The following is a 25129-nucleotide window of genomic DNA, read 5'->3' on the forward strand; positions in this document are numbered from 1 at the left end:
CTATGAATTATTTATGGAGTAAAGTTATCCTTTACAACAGGAGGGTTAAATTCAGATTCAAATGACTATGAAACAGTCAGGCAAGTCCAAATAGCAGAAGGAAGCACAGCATGTATACCATGGCAAGATACCAGGCAGCACTGCAGCTGTGGGGTGCAGGTGAGCACAGCTTGACAAAGGGATGAAACAGATTGTTAGTTATGTTTGGGGCATGCAGTATTTGAAACAAGGTGTGTATCATGATCAAACCGTAAACAGAGATTCTGAGAAGCATGGCAGTAAGAGCATAATTACAGGAGAGAACCAGAAGAGAGCAAAGGAATGAGAGCTCAATAAGACATCAGCACACTTTACAGTCTGCCATCAACAAACCTTTGTAAGAATAACAACATCTCAGCTCACTGCAACTTCATAACAACATATAAACCATCGGATGTGCATCTTATATCTGAAGAAAAGAGATTAGCCAAATTCTTTGTCTGGATTTAAAGCCTAAAATTACCTAGGGCAATCGGCTTAAGGAAGGGAAGTGTGGAAGGGTTTAAAAAATGTTCTGAACACTGACAGGAAGATTTTTTCTTAAGAAAAAGCTCTACCCCCTGCTATAATTTTTGTAATTTCACGTTTTGTCTATTTTGCCACTTTGTTTCAATGAATATGCAATTTAAAGCGTTTCTCTGAGTGCAATATACTAGGCGGGGTCAATGCAAACAGGATAATTTAGCTTCGACGAGATATTTTTATCAAGCCGAAGGTATATCTGAGACTGGAAACTTCGTGTTTAAATTTATATGACTGTACCGCCATAACTAATCTTATGCGCGGTTCGCTGCTGTCCTTGTGAGGAGACGTACAAAGGCCAAAAGGTAGTCGTCGAGGGCGTATTATTCTGTGTAAAAGAGCCAAAATATTAAACATACATATGGCTCACAAAGCAATTACGTTTGGCTTAGGTATATGTTGATTGCTTTTGTTCTTCTCATGGCTTCTTCTCCAAACGTCCTTGGTATTTCTTTTTTACTTTTTTTACCCACAGAGCTGACATTAGGCTTTTTATTTATTTTAAAAAATGCGCCTCTTAATTACACTAATTTGCCTGTCCAACCAACGCCTCTCATTCTGTCATTATAAATTTCAGTCCAGTTTCATTTTCGTTTCCTCTACATCTCAGATCCGAACTCAGCATTGCTCGGCATTATTTAAATATTGTCTTTGCACATAATGTTACTCGAGCAAGTTTTTCTTTGTAAAACCACCTGCAAAGCGCCTACAAGCTCCACGTGAAATGTTTCGCACTGTCCAAATTAGCGCTATCTAAGCAAATCAGGTCCTCGGTGAATCGGGGCCTAAAACGTAAACAAAACAAAAAAGAAATCACGATATTTGTGATGTCCACGAGGTGGCGCTATTCACACACGCCAGCACGTCTCCGGAGTCGGTGGAGGAAGGAGGCTCGCGGGGTCGTCGCGCGCACGCGTCGCCCAGTAGCCGTTATTCTTTTCCACCACAGTGAACTGGTAATCACGGCGCCGTCCGTACTGGGACGGGGAGCTTGTGTGCCGCGAAGTAAACAAAATGGACTTAGGTTAATCGCTGACGTTAGGAAATGGATACATTCGGTGAGTGCACCGTATTCTGTGGGTTGTCGTACTTGGCTAGCTAACCATCATTGATTTAAAATAAAAAAAATCCAACACATGATTTGTAAACTCAAACCACTATTAGCCAGCTAACCTAGATAATTAACCTAGGTTACACGCAGCTTTGAGTGCTGCACTAGCCGGCATTCGTTGATTAAGTTAGTAGCTAGAAATGTTTAACTTCTAGTTGATTACATCCCTGAGGTTTAGTTTTACTATGGCTGTCCTGTCTCTGTAGTGCCGCACTTGGAGAACTAACCTAACAAAAACTGGGTTCCAAACACAGCGAAGGTCTTCAAAGCTAACGTTAGCTGGCATAGCTAAATATCCCACCCAGATACTAGCCCTGAAGGCTGTCAGTGCAGACAACAGGCGGAGTTGTTTGGTGGTGTCATTGTCCACGAAGCTACCTAGCCAGGTACATCGACCTGAGATTGTCTTTCACGTCTAACTTGGCCTGGAAATAATGGCACAGCTTGTATCAGTTTGCTAAAAGTAGCTATTTTTGACCCAAACCGGTCCCAAAGAACGACAGAAAGCACGGGGTAAGAACAAATAGTTTATATTTTTATATTCACTGCAGCTTGTATGCCTACTTCCCATGTAGCAGTTGTTTGAGTAGTTAGTTAATGCTTTTATCTAGGACGACTTCGTGGATCATTGTGTTAGGGTAATGATAGACAGATGAAGTCTAATGAAGCGTGCGCGTGCGCGCGCGCGCGCGTGTGTGTGTGTGTGTGTGTGTGTGTGTGTGTGTGTGTGTGTGTGTGTGTGTGTAAAAACGACTCGAAGCGTTGGAAGCCAACACCAGAGCAGAAATTATAGCAGCCATGGGTTAAAAACTGCACTACAACATGTATACTAAACTGATTTCATACTTCCAAAAGACATAATGTTGACCATTAATGGTGTTTAGTCATTAAAGTGCTGTAAATGTTCTGGTAAAAAGACATCTGTGGATTTTACACCCTTTTAGGAACTATTGGCTTAAGAAATATAGGACAGTGCCAAATCCTGCACCCTTTCAGTTCGAAGCTTCAGATGTTATTAGTCACGTGGAAATAATAACTCTGATACAAGCTTTGCATACTATCCCAGAGTAATTTTGTTATACATTCATGTTGGGTTGTTGTTAAGAGTTTCACATAATATCTGCATTCAGCAGCATGCCCCCCTGGTTTTATTAGATCATATTTAAAATATATGTTTGTATTAGAATCAGTCATTTCTGTTGTTTCAGTACCAGTGGTACGAAGATAGGGTGACTGGCATAATACACAAGTTTAAACCATAAGACCTTTCACATGAAGTCTGCCTTTGCCAAGCACATGTGGGCATTCAAAAAATAAAATGGTGGTTTCTTTGTCAGTAATTTGGTATTTGATTTGATATTTGGTATTTTTATGTGACTTTAGTGCCACGTTGGAATTGTGAAGTAAGGACTGAAGCCCATAATATCTAGTATGTTGAATGGAATAGCTATAAATGGAAGATGCTTTTTGGCTCCATATATATCTTGCATTAAAATTACATCTGTATTTGAAAAATGCAAACAAAAGTATAAGTGTACAAAGCCTACATTTGTCACAGGAATGTGATCAGACCAGCCAGACTGCCTCAGGAGGTGCAGCCAGTACATTGACAGAGAAAAAAAAACACCCACATGTTAGCTGTGTTGTCAGATAATCAAGAACCATGTGAAAGCTGGTCTCTCCAGTGGTGAAATATATAATTGATTGTAGTTGCAGCTCTGCCCAGGCCAAATTGGGCAGTTGATATAGAAAGAGAACAATTTGTGAAGACAGAAGACACCTTTCTCAACAGAGTACGTACATGCTGTATAATAGCATGATCTCTGGGAGCCCGACACCTGCTATACTTCTATATCAGTGAAATGTTGGCATCTGGCTCAGTTCTTTTAACTGAGCCACTGGGGAAGTTTACCTGTTGCCTGTGAGAATCATTAACACAATGCAGACAGTGAGGATGTATATTTCAAACCAATTGGAAATGCAAGTACTTGAAGAGATCTAATTGTTCATTATTGGGATGTCTGCCAAGGTTACATCTCTACATTTGACACACACCTCCAGTATTCAGAACTGCCAGATCATATCTCATCTTAGGAAACAGTATCTACAAAGTAGCAATATCATCAGATTATTCTAAAGAATCCCACAAATGTTATTCCTTCATTTACAGTGATCAATTCACTGTGGTAGCATTTACACTAGAGGCCATGACAACTGCCACAGACACATTTCTGTCCCCTAAAACTGTAGGCTTAACTTTTGAAGACAAGCAGACGAAAACAAATTACAGACTGCTCAGTAAAATCATCTGAGGTGAGCCTGCTGTATTATTAGTTCCTACCAGTGTAGTTTGGTTAAGTGTCATACTGCCACTGTACTGCATGTGACCAGTTGTAAAACTAATTTATTGCATTGAAGGCTGTTGTATTTTGTCATTATCACAACTCTCATGTATTTTTCAGAAAGCAAAAAAACTGCAGAGTACTTTGTGTTTGCATAAATGCACTAACTAGCTATTGCAAACACTCAAAATAAGCATAATTGTTATTTTTGTCATTGAATCACAAGTAAGCATAATTGAAGATAGAAATTAAATATATTAAATGGATGTTCAGATAATACAGGACACTTACACACAAGCACTGACACTAAAGCATAATGTAGGCAGCTGTTTATGAGAATGTGTCCTCTTTAGAATCTAGGTTAAGTGCTTCATAAGAGAATGAAATCTTATTTTATCATCATTTTGCTACCTAGCACTTTGGAGAAGTGAAAATGTTATTGTTGTTCAGCAGATGTTTAAATTGTTAATTTTGATCTTGTGATCCATCCAGTGTTGTTTTTTTTTCTTGAAAGACCCAGCTGTTTCCATGTAAAATTCACAAAATAAGCACATGATCTTAAAAAGAGGAAAAAGAAGCATGCAGCATCAATTCCACTTTCCTTTTTTGAAACCCTGCAAAGGAGATGTGCAGAAGTAAAACTAGCTAATTAGGCACAGTTAACGCTGGCTTGTTTCATGTGTACCATCCTACATTTGCAGTGTTTAGCTTATGCAGCTTAACCAATTAGCTAGTTTGACAGTATGTGTGTTCCATGGGAACCGAATCCATGTCACTACTGGTGCTAGCACCAACCCGCAAAAAGGTTTCATTTTTATTGTTGCGTTTGTTGCTTATTCACGTGTCCAAAGCATCTGTTTTCTTAGCTATTTCTTCAGAACAATGGACAAGTTCATTTGTTTTATTTTTGTGGCTGTGGAAAGTAGGCCAGATAGACTGGCATCACTGCTGATCACTCTGGTTGAGTCTCTCTCTCTCTCCTTACCCAGCAGTTACCACGCCCCTGTTTAACTAACTGACTTGGCCGAAAGTAAATCCTTTTGTCTAGTGCACACTCGTTGGGTGTCTTGCTTCCATTGGTGATGGATTTATGTTTTTATGAATGTCTTTATGTACTATATGTGGTTTAATTCATTGTTTGATTTAATCAAGCTTTTTGTTTTAGTTGAGCCATCTTGATTCATTTGTATATTATGTTTTGTCACAAATCACACAGTACCCCTGTACACAGTACACTCCATCACACTTGTGCTGGTCAGTTCGTCCATACCACTTAAAGTGCCCTTTGATACCTGAGTTTTGCACTGGTTCTTATCTAAAAGGGATGTTTTGGTAATAATGGGAAGTCACATGACTAGTCTCATGAATTACCTGCTATGGTCCTTGCTCCTTGCTGCTGATCCTCCTCCTTTTATTTACAGAAGGGGTGTGGATGATTTTTTTTTCTCCAGCGATAGACTGTTCTTTCTACGCTACTCTTAGTAAACCAGATTAAAAGTTGACATTTTGCTCCTGTTCTACAGGGAGCTGCCATCAGGGGCTGAGTGGGCCGAGCCCCAAGGATCCTGGGTCCACTGTACTGAACTCTGGTCCAGCAGGCGCTCCCTCTGTGTCTCACATGGTAATGAAAATAGGAATATTTACCCACCAGACGTTTCTTTGTGAATCACTCACATATAAGATTAACATGGGACTCTCTAGGGACGTAAAGTACTTCTTTTTTTTTTGCATTGTTGCAAATAATTTTGACGTGTAATAGTTCTATTAGTTGCAGAATCTCTCTGTAGAATACCAACACTGTAGAATAAAAGTGATGCAGAAAGTAGTGTGCATGGTATAATATCTTGCTTTATGGTTTTCTGTGCCAGGATGTCCAGGGGTACAAAACAGTGCGCTGGAAGGTGTGGCTTTGTCACCTTGGAGCAGTCTGTTCTGTCGGTTTGCTGCTGGTATTGTTTAACTGGCGGCCTCGTCTAGGTGTTCTGGCGAAATGCACCTCCTGTCCCATTCCAATGGCAGATACATTACTATTAAGAGTAAGTATTATTATTGCCACTCAGATATAATAGTGAGTTGCTGTCACTAAGAATAATATGTGTTGTTTCTGGAAATGTATCTCTAAAATTTCATTTTGTGGCCTGTAACATATTTCGATCAATTTTTATAGGATAGTCATGGACAGCAGTTTGTTATAGAAGTACAAACAGAAGAGACTGAGCAAGGGAGGTAAGAACCTGCAATGTGCTGATATGCATGCATAGGTTTGATATTCATATTACTGTATTTGTCAGTTTTCCTTCTACATTCATCATTCTCTCTCTCCTTCTTCTTCTTTTTTTCTTCTCTTTCATTTGCTTCACTTACAGAACCCATACAAATAATTTTGTTACCATAAATACACCCAATAGTGTTAACAGTCATTTCCTCTTTTCAAATGTATGCATCTCTTGACTTGTGTGCTCTTTACACACAAAATACAATCCTCTGGTAAGACATATAATAACAATTAATAATAATTCAATAACAATTGGAATTGACAAACCTCCACTTGTTCGATAGGTTTTTGAAGCAGACTACTAAAATATACATTTGTATTTGGGTTAGAATATTCTAATTACTAGCATTATTAGTGCTTCAGTATTTTGGAAAGGGTAAAGTTAGCATATATAGGAAGTATTTCTCAACAACATTTTATTGTGGACATTGTTGATGAAATTGAATAATTGTTTCAGCTTTAGTGTATACACAACTGTTAGCTTTGTCTGCTCTGATTGCGCCTCTGATCTTCCACAGTCTAAATTTGCACTGGTTTTAATCCTTTTTTGGTATTCTTCCAGAGGCCTTTGACTTTGCCTGAGAGAGTCTTGTTTTTCAGTGAGGCAACAGTGTATATTCAATCTGATGTGGTTCTAGTAAGACAATCCACAATATACCACTGTGTCCATGAAGGTTACAGCAGAATAAACAGTATGAACACTTGGGAAACACTTTTATTGCTTTTTGTGTAGATATAGTTTGACATTTGAAGGAAAATGCAAGTGGTCAGATCAGAATCAGAATTGGGTTTATTGGCTAAGCATACTAACACAGAAGGAAATTGGTTCTGGTTGTTATTGACTCTCAAACAAAACAGACGTTATACAGACTATACATGCACTATATAAACTGTACAAGACAAACAATATAAACTATACAACATACATAAAATGCAAGAGTATGTGGTAGTGCTAACATCAGTCATACATACTTATTGGAATGATTTATGAGTATTTGCACAATACATTGTTTGTAGATGTGAGGCAGGATGTTAAATATATGAAGAAATAAAAGTAGCTATGACATAGCAGATAATGCAGATCAGCTATTTATGAGGATAAAAATTTCCCAAGAAGAATTTGCTTGGAGCATAAATTGCAAAAAAACATAAAGGTGACACTGCAGTCTTTTTTAAATTTATTTTTGAAAAAATAGAAAAAAAGTTAAGAGAGGGAGGGGTGTTCATTGCAAATAAGAACTCATTATGTTAAGCCATGTCTCTGTTGAAAAAAAGTCAGAATTATTTAAACATTGATCAGTAACCAGACATTCAGTACAGCTGATTTAAACACTTGGTTGCTCTGCATTATATTTCACTTGCTGGTTCTTTTTCAAAGCTAATAAAAGCTTTGCGTGGGAGAGAGGAACTGGAGAGCACATGTGATGTTTGGGTGAAGCCCATAAACATATTTCTGAACTCTTGCAACCGGTTGAAATTGTCCGTATAGTACACTTGGAGAAACAAACAGCAACCAACCTGGTGCGACAGAACATACCAAACATAAATAAAGGTGGAATATTTACAAAGTTAGATACACATTATATACACATTATATACACAGTGTAAACAGCAGAAAAAAAGGGACAAACCAGTCTTAGAAACCAGTTATACAATCAAAGTAGACTCACAGAATATCTCAACTAATAGTGAACACAATGAAACAGAAACAAAAGGCAAGTGAGCACACAAGATGGGTAAACCACACAGCTGTAGGCCGTTTTATAGTCCAGGTGAGGTGATATCACACGAGGAGGCTCAAGGGGTAAGTGGCACTTGCCAATCCCCTTTTAGCAAGTTGAGCTTAGTGACAAATGCATCAGGTCCCACATGGTCAACACAGTCCTCTATGGGTCAAAGCAAAAGAGCCCGTCATTAAACTTTCTCTTTGTGTGGATCAGAAAAACAGGTGTATAGGGTGGAACCTGATATGGGTAACAGCTAAGACCCAATCACCAATGCTGAAAGAATGCACATCCACACGTAACATTTCTTCATTTTGTCTTGTGAAGCCTCTAGTCTAGAGGACTCCACTTTGTTGCCTAGACACATGCGCTCCCTGAGAGCACAAACATACTCTAATACAGACTTGGTGGTCTAAATGGAGACGGCCATTGCTTCTGAAGAGCCTTTAATGGGCATCACGTCTTGTAAAAGTGAGGGGCACTCTGTCATCCCAGTTTTTTGCCATCTAAGAGATTGTGAATTCTTTACATAGTCTTCAAATGTTTGATGGAATTGTTCAAGCTCACCTTGTGACCCTAGGTAGTAGGCAGTTGATACTTGATGGCTACTGTTGAGTTCTTCTGTTACGTGCGTAAACAGATGTGAGGTGACGTTTGAACCATGGTCTGATTGAATAGGTTTTGACAAGCCAAATATTGAGCAAAACTTAATGAGAACCTTAATCACAGCCTTAGATTGTACATTTTAAATCAGAATAGCCTCTGGAAACATAGTAGTACCATACATTAGCATAAGTAAATAAGCATATCCAGGACAAGTTTTTGGCAAAGGTCAACACACACTTGTATGATATGCTCAGATGGCCTATTTGTTATATTTGTGAAGTGGATCATGCTGAATAAGGTGTGTCAAGAGGGAGAACACCATTTCCTCATCAGCACATTGTTATCCACAAAATGCATACCATGATTATCATCAGTAGAATTTCTGGCAACACCAAAACAGTGGTCTAAAGTCCCTGTCTGATTTCTGGGCGGCAGAAAGGCGTCATCGATCGGCCAGTATATCAGGGTGCCTATAAAAAAGGTCTGTTATAGTGGACTGCATGCTTTTGTCATCTCTGATACCCTCAGTCATCACAACTCAGATCATCCTTATTTAGCAATGAAGAAGATAATTCTATCACATCGTGAAATGTTTGTGCTCGGATTAAAACACAGGCTGGGTAAATGAAATTAGAGGTAACACTATCCTCGGTAGTGGGTATGGATTCAGAAACTACTTTGGGATGAGTGAAAACTTATCCTCAGCTAGGACATTTCTGAGGATGAGTGAAACCCCAGCAACCGGCGACTTTAATGACACCCCTTAAGTAAAAAGTCTCCAACATTGTGCAAAGGCACACAAGCAATTGTATTCCCTAAATTAACATGTCACTGCTACAGTAGCTCTTTTCTGAGAAAAGCAACACAGTATCTAGTGTGAGCGACTGCTTAGCACCACTGTCTCTGAGCATCTGTATGGTCATCTTAACTATGTCATCATGTGACACAAATCCAGAAAATAAAAAGGATGGAACAGAGGTGTAATTTTTGCCTGTTCTAAACCACCAAGACCATTGTGATTATTGTTCACGGGCCCCACAGCGCTAACTTTGCTAGTGTCCTTACCCTGTCAAACAGTAGACGGCAATCAAATGACCACGTTCATTAGAAACATTCTCAGGATTCTGGTACATCTGAGGATTTCGAAGGACTAGGAGCTACCTGGGTTTTCAGAAAAATAGTTCTCTACGTTGCAACGAAGTACTAAACACGGTTTTTTGTGTCCACACACTTGTCAGCTAACACAGCTGCATTGGATAAAGTTCCAAACAATCTTTGTTTGTTTATATATGAAACTAGCTGGTTTAGTTGGCAACACTTAAACTGCTCAAGGAGGATTAACTACTTAAGCTCCCCACAACTCGCAATATGGCTGGCAGCACACCATTTGTCAAAAAGTAAAGTCTTCCCTTGAGTGAATTCAACAAACGTTTGGCTAGCAGGCTTTTCTAAGCCACAAAAATTTTATTTTTAAGTACTACTATGCCCAGAGTACGGTTGCTTTCACCACTTCATAATTCATGCTGTATTCCATTGTAAGAGCTGAACAAACATCCTGGACTCTCCCTATAAGTTTACACTGTAAAAGCAGTGACCATAAGTCCTTAGGCCAGTTCGGTTTTGCAGCCATGTGTACAAATACAGGAAAATAAACAGCGTTTTAACTGAACACAGGCACTAATCAGATGTGTTTGCTGTCAATGAAGTTAGATCTGCTTCCCGGAGTTTTAAAGAAATAGTGGTATTTAAAGGAAAATTGTTTTTGCCACCTATACTTCTCTGAATATCAGTGTGTCCGTGACATGCATTGTCTGTTGTAGCTTGGCCAAAGCTTCCCACTGCTAATCACACTTTCCATGGTTGTTTGGTTATGGTGTAAACTTAAGCAGCAAAGCATAGATATGAGGAATATGAGCATAGAAAAATGCCTGTTGTTAATTCCTGCAGTATTGACCATGCTAGGGGTGAGTTGGAAGACGATGAGTGGAGAGACGATGTTCATCTACATGAAGAACAGGTAAAATGTATGGACAAATCAAAACAATCTTCCATTTTTATGCTTCCAAGTGTGTTAATTGTTGACTGTTTCTTTGCCCTAGAAAACCTTGCTGCGATACTATGTGTTCGAGGGCATGCGATATGTGTGGATGCCCCGGAAAGGGGCTTTCTGCAAAGTTAGGTGCTTTAACAAAAGCAAGCAAGATTCTCTCAGAACAATCTGTTTTCATCTTTGTAGTCATTTTCGCTACTAAAATTTAATGTGAAGTTTTGTGTCATGCCAGTATCCTTAATGAAGGCTGGACCTGTGCTGACTTGCATTGCCTTCAGCGAGGACTGACTCGATTGGACCAAAGCTCAAGGTTTAACCTCAGAACATGTGACACTCATGTGAGTCATGTCACACACAGACATCTCCTTTCTGTTTGAGTCTTACTGTCATTTCTGTCCACAGGAGACAGATCTTTGGAGATAATATCATTGATGTGCCTGTGAAATCCTGCCTGAGGTTGCTGGTTGAAGAGGTATCTTATTTTTTGTCTTGGTGCCATCATACACTGAAAAACAGTGGTTCACATCTCTTGTTGAAGCCATCTTGTGCAGGACTTTAGGATGAGGCTTTCTTCATTTTCTAATAGCTCAGCTTACAGAAAGAAAACATTTAGCTCATCTAACGACATTTGCTCTAACCCTTTCTTATAAATTCTTCCCAATAGTGATTGTGTCCTCTTCATCTTCATGCAGGTCCTCAACCCATTCTACATGTTTCAAGTGTTCAGCATCATCCTGTGGATGTCAGATAAATACTACTACTATGCAGTTTGCATCTTTATAATATCCTTCATATCCATCACTGTATCCCTGTATGAGATCAGGAAGGCAAGTGAATATTGTCATATAATGTGCACCATTAATGTCCCACAGGACAGGTTTAGTGACAGTATGTTTGTAGGATTGATATCTTTCCATGTTTGCTGTTCACTTGTCAATACCTTTTTTGTTGTTGTTTTGAATCTGCAGCAAAGCACAACACTGCACAGCATGGCCCAGCTGATGGTGAATGTCACCGTGCGCAGAGCCTCTGGAGGTGATGTCTGCTATGTAAGGCCTAAGATGTGGCCAGTCATATGAAGTAATAGTTAAAGGCTAGCTGCCTTTTTAGAGAACACCTTTTAACTTTACTGTAAATAAGACAGTAAGACATATTTTGTGTCATTTATTTAAGGATCTGGAAAGACTTTTTTTTTTTTTTTTTTGGTTTCTTATGCTTTGAAGTAACTTAAGTCTTAAATCAGTGCTTGACACTGTGTGTGTGTGTGTGTGTGTGTGTGTGTGTGTGTGTGTACGCATTTTAAACGCTTTCTAGAGGAAGAGCTTGTAAGTTCGGTGGAGTTGGTTCCAGGAGACTGTGTGATAGTCCCATCTGAGGGATTGCTCATGCCGTGTGATGCTGCCCTGCTGGCTGGGGAGTGCATGGTCAATGAAAGCATGCTCACAGGTGAGACACCACAATGTCTGATTTTAATAGGTCACTGTGAAAATGGACGGACAGCTCTCGTATAATACACAAGCTATAATTAGACTCTAATACATAACACAAAGGTTTCTGCCCTTAAGCCTTCATGAGAGTGCTAGTGGGATACAAAACAACAGCCCACTTGTATACTATGAAAAAAAGAGAGAAATTCCCTAGACCACATGACCAGCAAGTCATGTGATCTGTGCTGTCACAGACTTATGACAAGCTGGTATCTAAAATGCAGTCAAGAAATGAGTAACAATTAAAAGATATATTGCAAATATACAGTAAATGTATTCTTACACACAAAAACAGGGATATAAGAAGAAAAACACATGACTATACAGCCATATGCACACACAAAATTCACACAGGGATGAGAAGTCTCCGGTGGCAGGACATGAAGTTAATGTTTTACATTTTTTAGGGTTGGAAACAGTCCTGAAGGGGTGGAGGCCGCGAAAAATGACTTTTACAGAGGGAGGCTTGGTACATATTAATCTCAATACCGTGTCTCCTAATGGATGAATTAAGATTTCTTTATCATGTTTCTGTAACGAATGGCGATTTATGTGTGCATATGGATGTATAGTCGTGTGTTTTTCTTCGTATAAGAAATGTATATTTTCGTATACTGTATATTTTCAGTGTGTGGTCACTTTACTGGAGAAGCCTTTGGGAGTGCAGCACAGTATAATGCCCTTCTCTCGGTCTCTTCCACACCTCTGTCCTCTTTCCCCCTACATGTCAGGTGAGAGTGTTCCTGTGATGAAAACACCCTTGCCTGATAACAAGGAGAGGTACAGCCCTGAAGCTCAGCGCAGACACACACTGTTCTGTGGCACACAGGTCATCCAGGCTAAAGGGGGTCATTCCAGTGGGAATGGAGCAGTAGTAGTTGTCACACGCACAGGTATCCCTAAAAGGAAAGACTGATATATTACTGCAATTCTGCAAACATGATGCACAGACTGAAACTAAGTTTGAGGGTTTTTTTAGTAAAGCACGTTAATCTACAACTCCCTAACATAAATGCATTTATGCTTTTCAGGTTTCTTTACAGCTAAAGGTGACCTTGTCAGTTCTATTCTCTACCCTCAGCCAGTTAACTTCCGCTTCTATCAGGATGCCATGAAGTTTCTAATTTTCTTAGGATGCATGGGTAAACTGATATTATTTAACACTAATTACTTTTATGTTTGTTTTGTAGTTGAGATGAAAAATATACATGAAAAATATTTACATTTACAGAAATACTACCGCTTGGTAACGTGTGACTAATATAATGAATATTATTTTATTGCAGCAACCTTGGGCACAATTTACAGCATAGTAATGCTTTATAGGAGCAACGTAAGTAATGCATTTATTAATTATTATTAATTAGAAAAATCTTTAAAGTAAAAAGATGTAAAGCATGTTGTAAATGTTTCTAGTATAGTAGACAATAATCAAATCTTCTCTGTCTCTGTGCTATCAGACCACTTGGCCAGAGCTTGTGATCCGGTCCCTGGACATCGTGACCATCGTGGTGCCGCCTGCCCTCCCTGCCGCCCTAACAACAGGCACTTTATATGCCCAGCGGCGCCTGAAGAAGAGAGGGGTGTTCTGCATAAGCCCCCCTCGTATCAATGTCTGCGGAAAAATCTCTCTGTTCTGTTTTGACAAGGTGAACAGCTGAGTGGGGTGGGGACTTCCCTCTAATGTCAGTGCCATGTTAGCTGGACACACAGTAGCCTGAATGCTTAAATGGGCAAATTAGCATGAATATCTTTAATACCTTTTAAATATCTGCTTAAAGCCTGCCTGTTTATTTTTCTTCCCAAACCAAACTCCAGCTTGACAAATGTATAACCTTTGTTGAAAGACTTGTTGAACAGCTTCTTGGGTGCAGAACAAGACATTATTTCATTTCCTTATTGTTAGTTACTCACTATTCTGGTTTTTAGAATGATGACCAAGTAAAAAAGACCCCTTGTTTGTTGTTGGTTCATAGCCAAAGATCATGTTTTTTGAGTAAAAAAGTTACCTCTGGTCTGGCATGATGGCTTAGTGTTTCCAAGCAATCTACTCAAAGTGATGCTAAGTTGTTTTGAGAGCCCTGTATTTAGGCCCTTCAATGTACATCCTATAAAACCAACAACAGAGATCAATGAAATGAAAAATGATGAAAATATTTTATTGAGGTTTGACATTCTTCTACAGTAATCCATAAGACAAGACAAGGTAAGTCATGCGGTATGAGCAAACAAACAAGAAACCCACCCTGTTTCTTTAGTGTAGGTTGTAATGTTGCGTTTCTTTATTCAGACAGGTACTCTGACCGAGGAGGGTTTAGATGTGTGGGGCGTGAAGTGTGTGAGTGGAACAAGGTTCGATGAGCTTATCCCAGACCCCCGTCTTCTGCCCCCTGGCCCCATGGTGATGGCCTTGGCCTCCTGCCACTCTGTGGCCTTGCTAGGTGATCAGGCCATTGGAGACCCCTTGGAGCTCAAAATGATAGAGTCCACAGGCTGGGTAAGGAGCTCTTTCCAGTTTGACCTCAGGTTTCTTTGTCTGTTGCTTGAGGAAATATTTAATTGAGAATGTTTTGATAACCTATTTTCTCCCTTGTTTCTTAGTCATGCACACACACACACACACACACACACACAATGTAAATGTACAGACTATACATGGTATAGACCATATTTGGCCATGCCATGCTGTACCATGTCTATATCACATGTTTGCTGTTGACTAGGCTATATTCAGGGAAACTATTTGCGACACAAAAGAGGTGTGAGTGTTTGGCAAAGCCGTGTTGCTGGAGTTTTTTCTGCCAGTGTCACTGCTGGACTGAGAGTGGTTTGCCACCCATAATACAGAAAACTGTGACACTGATGGAGAATACATACACAAAGTGCCAATCAGATGGACTACAGTTTAGCTACCAGTTGATTCTAGTAGAGTGAGATCTGGCAGAACTCTAAAACATGTGCATTGTCTTGGCTGTGTTGTAGCTAATCTTACACTGAAAAAGAGAAATTATATCATTGTATAATATCTTGATATAATTGATCAAAAACATAATGGAAGCAAAGCATACACATGTGTACTTGCGTTTGAATATATGATGGTATGATCTTTGGGAATGGTAGGAACTGGAGGAGCTCACTAATGAAACAGGAGTAATCAGTGAGTTTGGGAGCTATAGAATACTGATGGTGATGAGGCCACCTGCTGCTGAGTTCCAGCCTACGGGCATAGTGAGTACTGCACACTGTAATGCTCCCATGAAAATGACCTTTCCTTAGGGAGAGTACCTGACCTTCTCTTTCTGTTGCCAGTTCATCAGCCAACCTGTGGCCATAGTGCGCCGCTTCCCATTCTCCTCCACACTGCAGCGGATGAGTGTGGTGACCGTGGGCCCTGGTGGAGACTCACCTCACATTTTCCTCAAGGGAGCACCAGAGATGGTGGCCAGCCACTGTCTGCAAGAAAGTGGTAAGGACTAGAATGTTTGATGTTCTTGGCCAATAGATACTTTGAGAATGTATGATTTTCTTTTTTTTAACTGTGGTGTAAAAGGCTAAATGAAGGGGTTGTACATTTTTTCACATGAGAGGTTTATGTGCCCTTTTCTTTGTGCCTGGCAGTGCCTCCTCAGTTTTCCAACACATTGATTGAATTTGTGAGTGAGGGCTTCAGGGTCCTAGCACTTGCCTACAAGGAGATGGATGCACAAACTGATCTCAGGAGTATTACAAGGTCAGTTTTGTATCTTCTCCAGTCACCAGTAAAACACAAAAACCTGCTGCACTGTGGCCAAATTTTAACCTCTGGATTTCTGATGATGTGAAACATGTTCATTGGTAGGGCCGAGGTGGAGAAAGACCTGTTGTTTTTGGGTCTGTTGGTGATGAAGAACCAGGTGAAGCCTGAAAGTGCAGAAGTAATTGGTGACCTGAGACGAGCTCAGATCCGGCCCGTCATGGTTACTGGTAACATTGGCACTACATTGTTGTACTCCAGATTTATGTGCATCTGTGGCTTATGATGCCTTTGCTCATCTCTACTTGTGTAATTGGTTCTTTTTCTGTGCTAGTGTTCTTTTTCTTTTAAACTAGTGTGTTTTGTCCGAGGTTTCTGTGCACAGCTAGATTCTGGAAGCTTTTTTCACATGCCAGAAGCATTGTCAGAGCTAACTGTCTTTCACTTCCTTTTGTGTCAGGTGATAACATTCTCACTGCCTTGAATGTGGCACAGTCCTGCAGAATGTTGTTGCCACATGAGCAAGTTATTTTTGTTCATGCATCGCCCCCTGCTGCCAACTCCATGGCATCCTTACAATTTCAGCAAAGGGATGGCAGGGATGCTACCATCAACACACAGGAGACCATGGATATCCTGGAACAGGTTTTTATGCAGGCTTACTTTACTTTCACTGTTTAAAGCAATATCTGCCCATAATTGCTGTTAACACTATATTGACTGTAGTGCTTATAGTGACCCAAAGCAAATTTGTTTCTTTGTTTGCAAAGGTTTTTGTTTTACAAAAGCAGCATGCATGCTGAAGGCTTTGTCTCTTCCCCAGGGCCTTTACCAGAACAGTCTTAAGTATCATTTGGCTATAAATGGAAAGTCTTTTGCAGCACTGTGCGATCATTTCCCTGAGTACCTACCAAAGGTGAATGACAATATTATATGTGAATATGTATTGATTCCTTCTCCATCTTGGTTTCTTAATGAACATACCTTGATGTGCAGAATGATTTGCCAAAATGATTCAGACGCATGTCTCTGCTTCAGGTTCTAATGAGAGGCACAATATATGCACGCATGTCTCCAGACCAAAAGACTGAACTGGTCAGAGGTCTTCAGAAACTGAAGTAAGTCTAGGATACATGTTTAAACAGAGTCTCGTTAAAGGTCACATGGTTTCATAAGTTCCATGTTTAGCCTTCTCCAACAGTTATTAAGATGCACAACCCAGCAGATCTCCAGCACCTTCGGATTATGTGAATTACAAACAGAACTCCAGTAATTTACTGGAAATGTATATCTATTTCATGTGAAGTAGCATGCTGATGGACAATTCCTGCATCTACCCGTCCCATTCCTAAATGACCACAGCTCCACTCCTGCACACCTCATGTTCAGCCAAATGGCTCAGTGTCTGGTGAATAATCTTGCTAGTCAAATCCTCAGTTCAACAGGGTTCACTGAAGTAACAAAATGTGTTGTTATAATGCTTTATCTCTTCAGTTACTTTTGCAAGTTGCTAGTTGTTTTGCTGGCATGCATTCTTTTGACAGCCAAGGAATACTGGAAACCTAATGTCTGACTGCCAAATTGTGGTTAAATTGAGCATTCAAGACAGAAACAAGTACACTGAAAACTAGTTTTAATTGTTTCCATTATGAGTGTTGAAATCTCATAAGTAACATCATTGTGGGAACAATGATGTTAAACATTGTTGCTATCCATGAGACATTGGGCTCCCCAATGCCAAAATTGTTGCTGGGGTTTTTTTGGTTTTTTTTTTTTTAATACATTTGTGATTTTAAATGGAATTTCATGAAAACACATGGTCAGACTGAATAGTGAAGACAAATTTAGTAAAAAAAAACAAAAAACTTTTAATAACTAATGTTGAAAAATGCATAATAGGAAGCACTTGTCCAGTGCCATTCTGTGTTTGCAACCAAGATGTTTGTAATTCCTCTTAGTGCTATTTCATGACAACTGCTCAACAGGTGAATATGAAGAAAAGACAGAAACTAATTGCAAAGAACATTTTCAGCAGATTCTAAATTGTTCTAACATCGCAGTTCTATGGTATACATCTGTATTCCATGTCCAGGGTTAAAAACAAAAAGTAAGACAAATATGCACAGCAGAATCATTTCAATCTATTAAACTTTAGATTGGGTGAACCTTCCACTGCAAACGATGAATGTGTAGAAGTTTAAATGTTAGGAATAATGATTTATTAATAATTATTTTTGCATGAATATCAGAAGACGTAAGCTATAGAACTACATTTGCCTCGCAAAAAGCAGCAAGATGTGCATTTTACAGCAGTTTATGGCAGGGTTGGAGTTAGCCATGAAAAGTCAGTTATCCTGCAGATCATGCATACAGTACACAAACTACCCATTTGCTGATCTGATTATGTAAAGCAATATTTTAGTTTTAACAGAAAGTGTAACTTATGTGCCCTAAAACAAAGGACTTGTTCTCCTTGGTGATGGCAGTGAAAATGTTTCCTCCCCTTTCCTCTGCAGTTACCGAGTTGGCATGTGCGGTGATGGAGCCAACGACTGTGGAGCACTGCGGGCTGCAGACGTCGGTGTCTCTCTGTCAGAGGCTGAGGCTTCTGTGGCCTCTCCCTTCACCTCCAAGTCTGACAACATAAGCTGTGTGCCTTTGCTTATCAGGTAAAGCATCTGAAAGACGCCATTTCATTGAATAGCTTTGGAGTCTGTCCTCTTTGTATGTCAATACTGGGCTGACCATTCCTTGTTCAATCAGGGAGGGGAGATGCTCACTGGTGACATCTTTCAGCCTTTTCAAGTACATGGCTTTGTACAGTTTGATCCAGTTTGCTTCTGTACTCATCCTTTATACTGTGAGTGGTTTTCTAGTCTCATTTAGCAGTATCAAGCTGTATTAATTACCTAACATGAAACAATCTCCCTTGTATGCAGTAAATTTGAATGCCCCTGTCACTGATTAGTCTTTCTACATGATTGAAGTATCTTTTAAAATGTAAGTTCTTTTTCAATTACCTTTTGATGCTTTATCTTCCATCTTAGGTGAAAACAAACTTGAGCGACCTGCAGTTCCTCTTCTTTGACTTAGCCATGGTAACAGTGCTGGCTATAGTGATGGGGAGGGGTGGTCCCAGCGATGAGCTCCACCCTCGGCGCCCCCCCTGCCAGCCTATTGGCTCTGCCTGTTCTGTCCTCTTTGGTTCTACACACCATTCTGTTGATCCTCAGCCAGGTGGCTGCTCTCCTTATCACAACCTCACAGGAATGGTGAGTTTCAGGCCCTGTAGTTGTTAAGCACTGACCCAGGGGTTCTTGTTCTGATTCATTTTTGCTTCTTTGTTGACCTTTTCCAGGTACATTCCTCTAAATTCCACAGAGCCAGGCTCACACAATCTGCCAAATATGGAGGACACAAGCGTGTTTGCTGTGTCAGGGTTACAGTACATCATCATGTCTATAGTAGTAACAAAAGGATACCCTTACAAGAAACCACTTTTCCACAATGGTGAGTTAGTGAAGGAACATCTTGTCAAACTATATTTTACACTAACCCTTGCATCTTTGAAATCTGCATTAGTCTACACTTTCAAATATCATTTTAATTTTTAGGTAACCAATTTAAAAAAAAACTGTTATCTTTTCTAATTACTCCCCCCAGTTGTGTTTGTACTTGTGCTGCTGGTCCAGTTTGGGGTTATGATCTGGCTGGTGCTATTCCCTGAAACCTTCCTGCATAAGATGCTGCAGCTGTATGAAATCACTGACATGAGTTACAAGCTGCTGCTAGTGGCCATTGCTGCTCTTAACTTCTTCATATGCTGCCTGCTGGAGGTAAAAAGGCTTTGTCCAGCCTCTCTCATTCAAACACCAGAAATATGCTGCTTTTGTGAGTCACTGGAGGGAGTGATTTGGATGGTTGGCTTTGTGCTCAGCTGTGTCGTTTGTTTCACAGGCTCTTATTGACAAATGTGCGCCGGATTGCCTGCGCATACTTCGGGGGAACCGTAGCTCGAAAAAACAATACAAACGCTTGGATGCCCTCCTGGCAGAAACTCCTTCGTGGCCTCCCTTAGACCAGTTGATATATCCACCACAGTGTTCTGTCATTGGTGTTAGCTAGTATCAGTTGCTGTCAACAACCTCATCTCCACACATCAACTTTCAGTAACCAAGAGTGCCACTGGTCTTGTTACTACCTCCCAACACTTGTGCAGTGGTTTGCAGTCCCCTACTCTGTGTATTTCTATTTTCTCTGCTTACACACCTGAGCCGTCTCTTCAGTGGCTTTCTATATAGCTGATGAGTTGAATTGTGTGTTAAAATGGAGAAAATAAAAATACAGGAGTGGAAACCACAGGTTTAATGGGAGGACTCTGAACTAGATCTAAAAACATCAAATTGACTGTTAGAGAGAGAGTGTATTTTATATCATGCTAAAACAGTATGCATACACATTATTAAAATTTAACTTGATTAAAGTTGTGATCAAATCAAATTTTAAAATGTTTTAAAATGTTCTTTCTAGTATTTGCTATTACATGCAAATATCTAATTTCTATAAATTTACAAAACTAAAGCATTCAAGATGATTATTTTAAAAAGTCTTTATTAAAGGGGTATTTTGTAAAGTATTTACAGGCAGATTTCCATGTTCATTTGCAGATCATGACAGTGTTCTGGTTGATTTGATGCAATATAATGTAGACAGCTGCACAAATTAAAGGGTATATTCCCATACATTGCTGGGAATTTTCAGACATCTTTGAAAAACAGCATAATGAGTATCTGGCAAAGGGAATGGGATTAATGTACAGTAGTTTGGCTCTTCTGTGGATGCTATATTGCAAGAGCCAGCAACGGAGTTAACACTTCAGTTGAAGTCATATTGAACCATTGCTGCTGTAGAATGTCTAGTTTTTCTTAAAAACAGTTAAATAATCTCTTGTACGCTATCCAGTACTCCAGTTTAGAGGTGCTCTTGTGGATGGTCATAAGCTACATTTAAGAAAAGCTCCCTATTGTACCACCACTAAATTAAAAACTAAAAACAATAATAGTTTATTCAGTCTCTCGGTTTCCTCAAAGACCTGAGTTCTGACTTCAGTGAAGAAAATGGTAAAAATAACAGATGTAAAATCTCAAAAAGGGAAATGAGGAGCCAGCAAAACATTTTCCCTTTTATGTCTTCCTGTGATCATTTCCAGCACATTTACAGGTCATTTTATTTATAATAATTGATCATTACTGAGAGCTTGATAACTGCTTTCTTGAATCTCATAAAAAGGCAGAAAAACATTAATATGATAATTGTTTTCTCTAATTTTATTCCTATTTTCCCCCCTTTTTATAAAAATTAGGAGTCAGAGGAAGACCCAGGATTTAAAAATGAGACTAATCAAAAACAACAGAACTTAAACTAATTGTTTCCACAGAACCTTCACCATTCCCTTACTAATTAAAAGTGTATGGCATTTAGCAGACTATGCCATACATAGCCAAAATTAAAACAGACCAATATGACCAGTACAAAAGCATGGGAAGAACATTATGGAAAGAAAAAATTGAAAAAATTTATAAAGCAAGATATCATTATTGCTGAGAGCTGACGCCCTGTGCCATCCTCATACATTTACATCATAGCCTCTCTTGCATCATAATACATAATGCTGCAACCGTCTTTCTCAGAGAGGGTCATGGCTGATCTCCAGATCACACAATAGCCTAAAATACAATGCATTCCATTGGTAGACGGGTCGCCAGTCACAGTTAAATTAGGAGGGGGTGGGGGTGATTTGCAGTTTGTTGGGGTTCGGGGCAGGGGGTGATTTGGTATCACAGTGAGCAGTGTCCAGAAGTTGTCCTCATCACAGTGTAAAATGGGGGCAGAAAAGGTTTTGCCCCACTCGCTCTTCCGTGTTCTATTTCCTCCCCTTTTTACATTCCACACTGGCCTAGGAGCCATAAATGGGTAAGAGGTTTTTTCTTCTTTCTTAAATATCCCACATACTAAATATTGGTTTAAAAAGTGATAAGAACTGCAGCGTTATGCTGGGAGATGGATCATTAGCTCTCCTCTCTACCCAGACCTTTATTCCCATCTGCGCTGGCGAAAGCCTTGTGTACCATCTGGACCTGCTGGCTGACGAACCACATGGTTGTTTGATCTTGTGTCTTCTGAAGGTGTGTGGCTGCTCACACGCAGTGATCTAAATATGGAGAAATATATTTTAAGATTAAACATGTAATTCTCAAACTACCAATTTTGAAAACAAATCAACTTATTAAATGCCCTTCAGTTTATTGCAGCATCCCTAGGCCAAGTTAAAAACATTGATATTTTGTTCAGTGTCTTGCAGCTCAACAACATCCTGAGTATTTAATAATGTTAGAAACAAGACAGCAGACCCACAACAGGTCTACAGCAAGAGGTCTCCTCCTTAGGCCCCACAAACTCCTCCAAGGACGAGCCCACATATCCTATTATTGAGTCCTCTTAGACTTTCATGGCTGAACAGCATGTAAGGACTGGTGAAGAGTGCATAGAATTTGACTTACCTGTCTGAATTGGGTCTCTCTTGGGGTGTGTCATCAGCACTGCCAAGGATCCTTCTCCTGGCTTCTGCGTATTCCGCCTCCCTCTGTGCTAAGGACTTCACTCGGGGAGAGGGTCGGTTCTGTGTTTCAGAAGATCCTAAGGATCCGTTGCTGGTGGGTCGTTTCAAAATGCGTATCTGTGGAGGTGGTGCAGCTGGAAGGGAGTCCTCTTGGATCACGATGGCTGCCTTTGTTGGAGAACGACCTGACCCTCCACTTGAAAGCCTAGAAAGAAAAAGGATAAAACTGTTTAGGGTAAAAAAAAACAACAAACAAGTGTGAAGAGGAAAAGCTCTTGTTCAACCTACCTCTCTTTCTGACTAATCCGTAGCTTTTCTTCTAATCCTCTCTCCATTTCCTGGAATAGGAATGTAAAAGTTGCAAGAACAATTTTGCTAAAAACATGCATCAGCATAATTTTTCAAAACATTAAGAGTAACATTTGTGTGCACAAGAAGTCCCAATGCACCACTGCCAAGCGTCTCAGTTTCAGAGAGTTATTTATACAGCCTTAGCGCAGCAGCTAAATTCATAGCAGGGATGAATTACAGTGCTGAAGTTCAGTTGCTGAACAAGAGGACTATAAAGAGTGGAGAGCAAAATATGGGTAAAATATTCTGAAGAAAAAAACACCAATATATTATACCAGGTGTGTGGAACTTGTACAGTTTCTTTAGTCGTTAAATCAGGACAAGAGTAAATTAATCCACTGACGATTAATTACCCCCCGAACTCAGAAGCTAGTGTGCAGTAATGCGCGTCTGCATCACTCTACTAAATATCTCTCACGCTGGAGATCAGTAAGGGAATACTAAAGTAACTAAAATATTAGCATAGCACACCGGTCGTCCACTTTTTTTTTCTTTAAATCTCCACGCATCACCTTAATTTATTATACACGTAAATGGACGTATTTGCGAAATGGAAAATTATGAGAACATTAACTTATACATCGAGCATGGATAGGTACAAGAATATATCCAATACCAAGTAACGTTGTTAACGCCAAATCACTAAACTAACGTCAGCTTGCCGGCATTGCAAAACAAGAATTAACTTAAACCTAATAACACTGCCCTAGTACTGATCCATAAATCCAGATAAAGTCTAAAACAATTCGCTGTTTACCATCCAGAGCGTTCAACACGTTTGTATTTATAGCTAGATAGCCGGTCACGGCCACAGCGGCACACTGCCATCGAGGGTTTCCGCTAGCTGCTTGTTTGGCTAAATCAAGTGAAAGTAAAATTAAGAAACAAAATGACGAACTACAGTAAAGTTACAGTGACTAGCTAGTTTAATGCTTACGACCCGCCTGGTCATTACTTAATTCACGCCAGCTACCTACCAAAGAGAGACGTTGTACTTGCTAATAATAAAAATATACACAGATAGCCACTAGCTAAGTTAGCCAGCTAGTTAACGTAGCCTCGTTGATGCAACAAGGAAACAACTTAGTTTTTATTATTCTCCAGCTAGCTGACCTAGATAGTTACTATCAACCTCTCCCCCTCACCTACCGGTTTTAAGACAGCACTTATATATTCACCAGCACTACTTTTCGGATCCATTTCCACCGTGGCCTACTTCCGACCTCAGACCCTACTGACTAGCCAGCTAGCCCGGGCCAGTGTATCACCACCGTGCGTCCCACAAGCGATTCCCCCGCATCCGTGACATGGTTTTGGACCGAACTGGTCTGGCTACGATTATCCAGTAGTTACCCCACTGTCGGCGGCTTCTTCCCAGCTTTCAACGACCTCCTCATCTTCCATGCTCCCACTTTGCCAACCAGCCCGGGCGGGGGGGTTCCCTGTGCTCCCTACACGCACAAGCACATTTTCTTCCTCTACAAACTCGACTGTCCTAGCTGCCTCAATGTGTAATTACAAATCTTGCACATTATCGGCACCTACTGTCCAGGAGCGCCTGAATAGACCTAATCAATCACTCCAGTAAAGTCATACTGGTATTAAATAAGAATGTTTATGACAATACTGACAAGTTTGCAGTGGTGTCGTTTGCTCGCAGTGCTTATTTACCCCACGAAACGGTTGCAGCAATGGTTTACAGTGCGAGACACGAAGCCGTGCGTTGGGTCCTGGTGCCAAAGATGCTCACATTTGCAAAGCTCTGTTACGGCTACAGCAATTCATGGGAGTTGGTAAATGCTTTCAAAACACGACAACAAGTAAATGGACCGGCTTTCGTATTCATATATTTGTAAGCTTTCACTTAGAATTGCGGGTGTTTTATTTAAGGATTAATAGACAGCGCTGCTATAAGTTTGCGTAAAGGCGCGACTTCTTCACGCAGTTTAAGAAATGACGTTTAGGCGAAAAATATTACGGAGTTAATTTATTGTAACTGGGAATAAATGGTTTCTCCAGCGGCTCTTTCGGCACAGCTTTGCCAGTTTTTCCTTCGGTTGAGGTGAAAGCATTAATTAATTCATTCATTCATTCATTCATTCATTTATTTATGTTTATTCATTTATTTATTTATTTGGAATCCGCTGTGAAAGTTGAAATGACCACTGTAGTTGTCGCACTCTTATTTACATTCAAGACTGCACTTACCACACATGCAGAGAAAATCAGTAGGGATAGTTTTACTTTATTTCACACAAATACTCACAGAT

General features: G+C 40.0%; 2 protein-coding genes across 4 annotated transcripts; one reads left to right on the forward strand and one right to left on the reverse strand.

Moving 5' to 3' along the window:
* Nucleotides 1-1482: 1482 nt before the first annotated feature.
* On the forward strand, nt 1483-20525 carry atp13a2 (ATPase cation transporting 13A2). The gene is given in 30 exon segments (XM_027014509.2): nt 1483-1619; nt 5538-5635; nt 5883-6050; nt 6182-6240; nt 10567-10636; nt 10719-10798; nt 10902-10979; nt 11072-11141; nt 11362-11496; nt 11638-11704; nt 11984-12115; nt 12888-13049; nt 13188-13298; nt 13443-13489; nt 13617-13805; nt 14447-14653; nt 15277-15384; nt 15466-15622; nt 15775-15886; nt 15995-16119; nt 16350-16534; nt 16713-16805; nt 16928-17007; nt 18406-18558; nt 18653-18749; nt 18937-19050; nt 19052-19161; nt 19248-19399; nt 19553-19725; nt 19847-20525. Coding segments are annotated over 30 exon segments (3513 nt in total). The 5' UTR covers nt 1483-1606; the 3' UTR covers nt 20015-20525.
* On the reverse strand, nt 20484-24336 carry szrd1 (SUZ RNA binding domain containing 1). Of its 3 annotated transcripts, none has more exons than XM_027014510.2 (4): nt 24213-24336; nt 22797-22846; nt 22450-22713; nt 20484-22100 (listed from the first exon to the last, which is right to left on the reverse strand). In XM_027014510.2, exons 1-4 carry the CDS (start codon nt 24261-24263, stop codon nt 21983-21985), a joined length of 483 nt encoding a protein of 160 aa, XP_026870311.1. In that variant the 5' UTR covers nt 24264-24336; the 3' UTR covers nt 20484-21982. The 3 variants fall into 3 exon arrangements, with proteins under 3 accessions (XP_026870311.1, XP_026870313.1, XP_026870312.1); XM_027014512.2 differs by lacking the exon at nt 24213-24336 and adding an exon at nt 24038-24206; XM_027014511.2 differs by lacking the exon at nt 24213-24336 and adding an exon at nt 24009-24206.
* Nucleotides 24337-25129: the final 793 nt, after the last annotated feature.

Source organism: Electrophorus electricus, chromosome 24 (genome assembly GCF_013358815.1).
Source record: "Electrophorus electricus isolate fEleEle1 chromosome 24, fEleEle1.pri, whole genome shotgun sequence".
Classification (NCBI taxonomy): Eukaryota; Metazoa; Chordata; class Actinopteri; order Gymnotiformes; family Gymnotidae; genus Electrophorus; species Electrophorus electricus.

Bases quoted from the DNA above. Each gene is read 5' to 3' on its own strand.
- szrd1 (XM_027014510.2), bottom strand. From the start codon at position 24,263: ATGGAAGATGAGGAGGTCGTTGAAAGCTGGGAAGAAGCCGCCGACAGT. The intron at 22,847-24,212 runs GTAACTACTGGA...TTCCTATTCCAG, and splicing joins AAGAAGCCGCCGACAGTGGG to GAAATGGAGAGAGGATTAGA. The intron at 22,101-22,449 runs GTAAGTCAAATT...CTCCATATTTAG, and splicing joins GAGAGACCCAATTCAGACAG to ATCACTGCGTGTGAGCAGCC.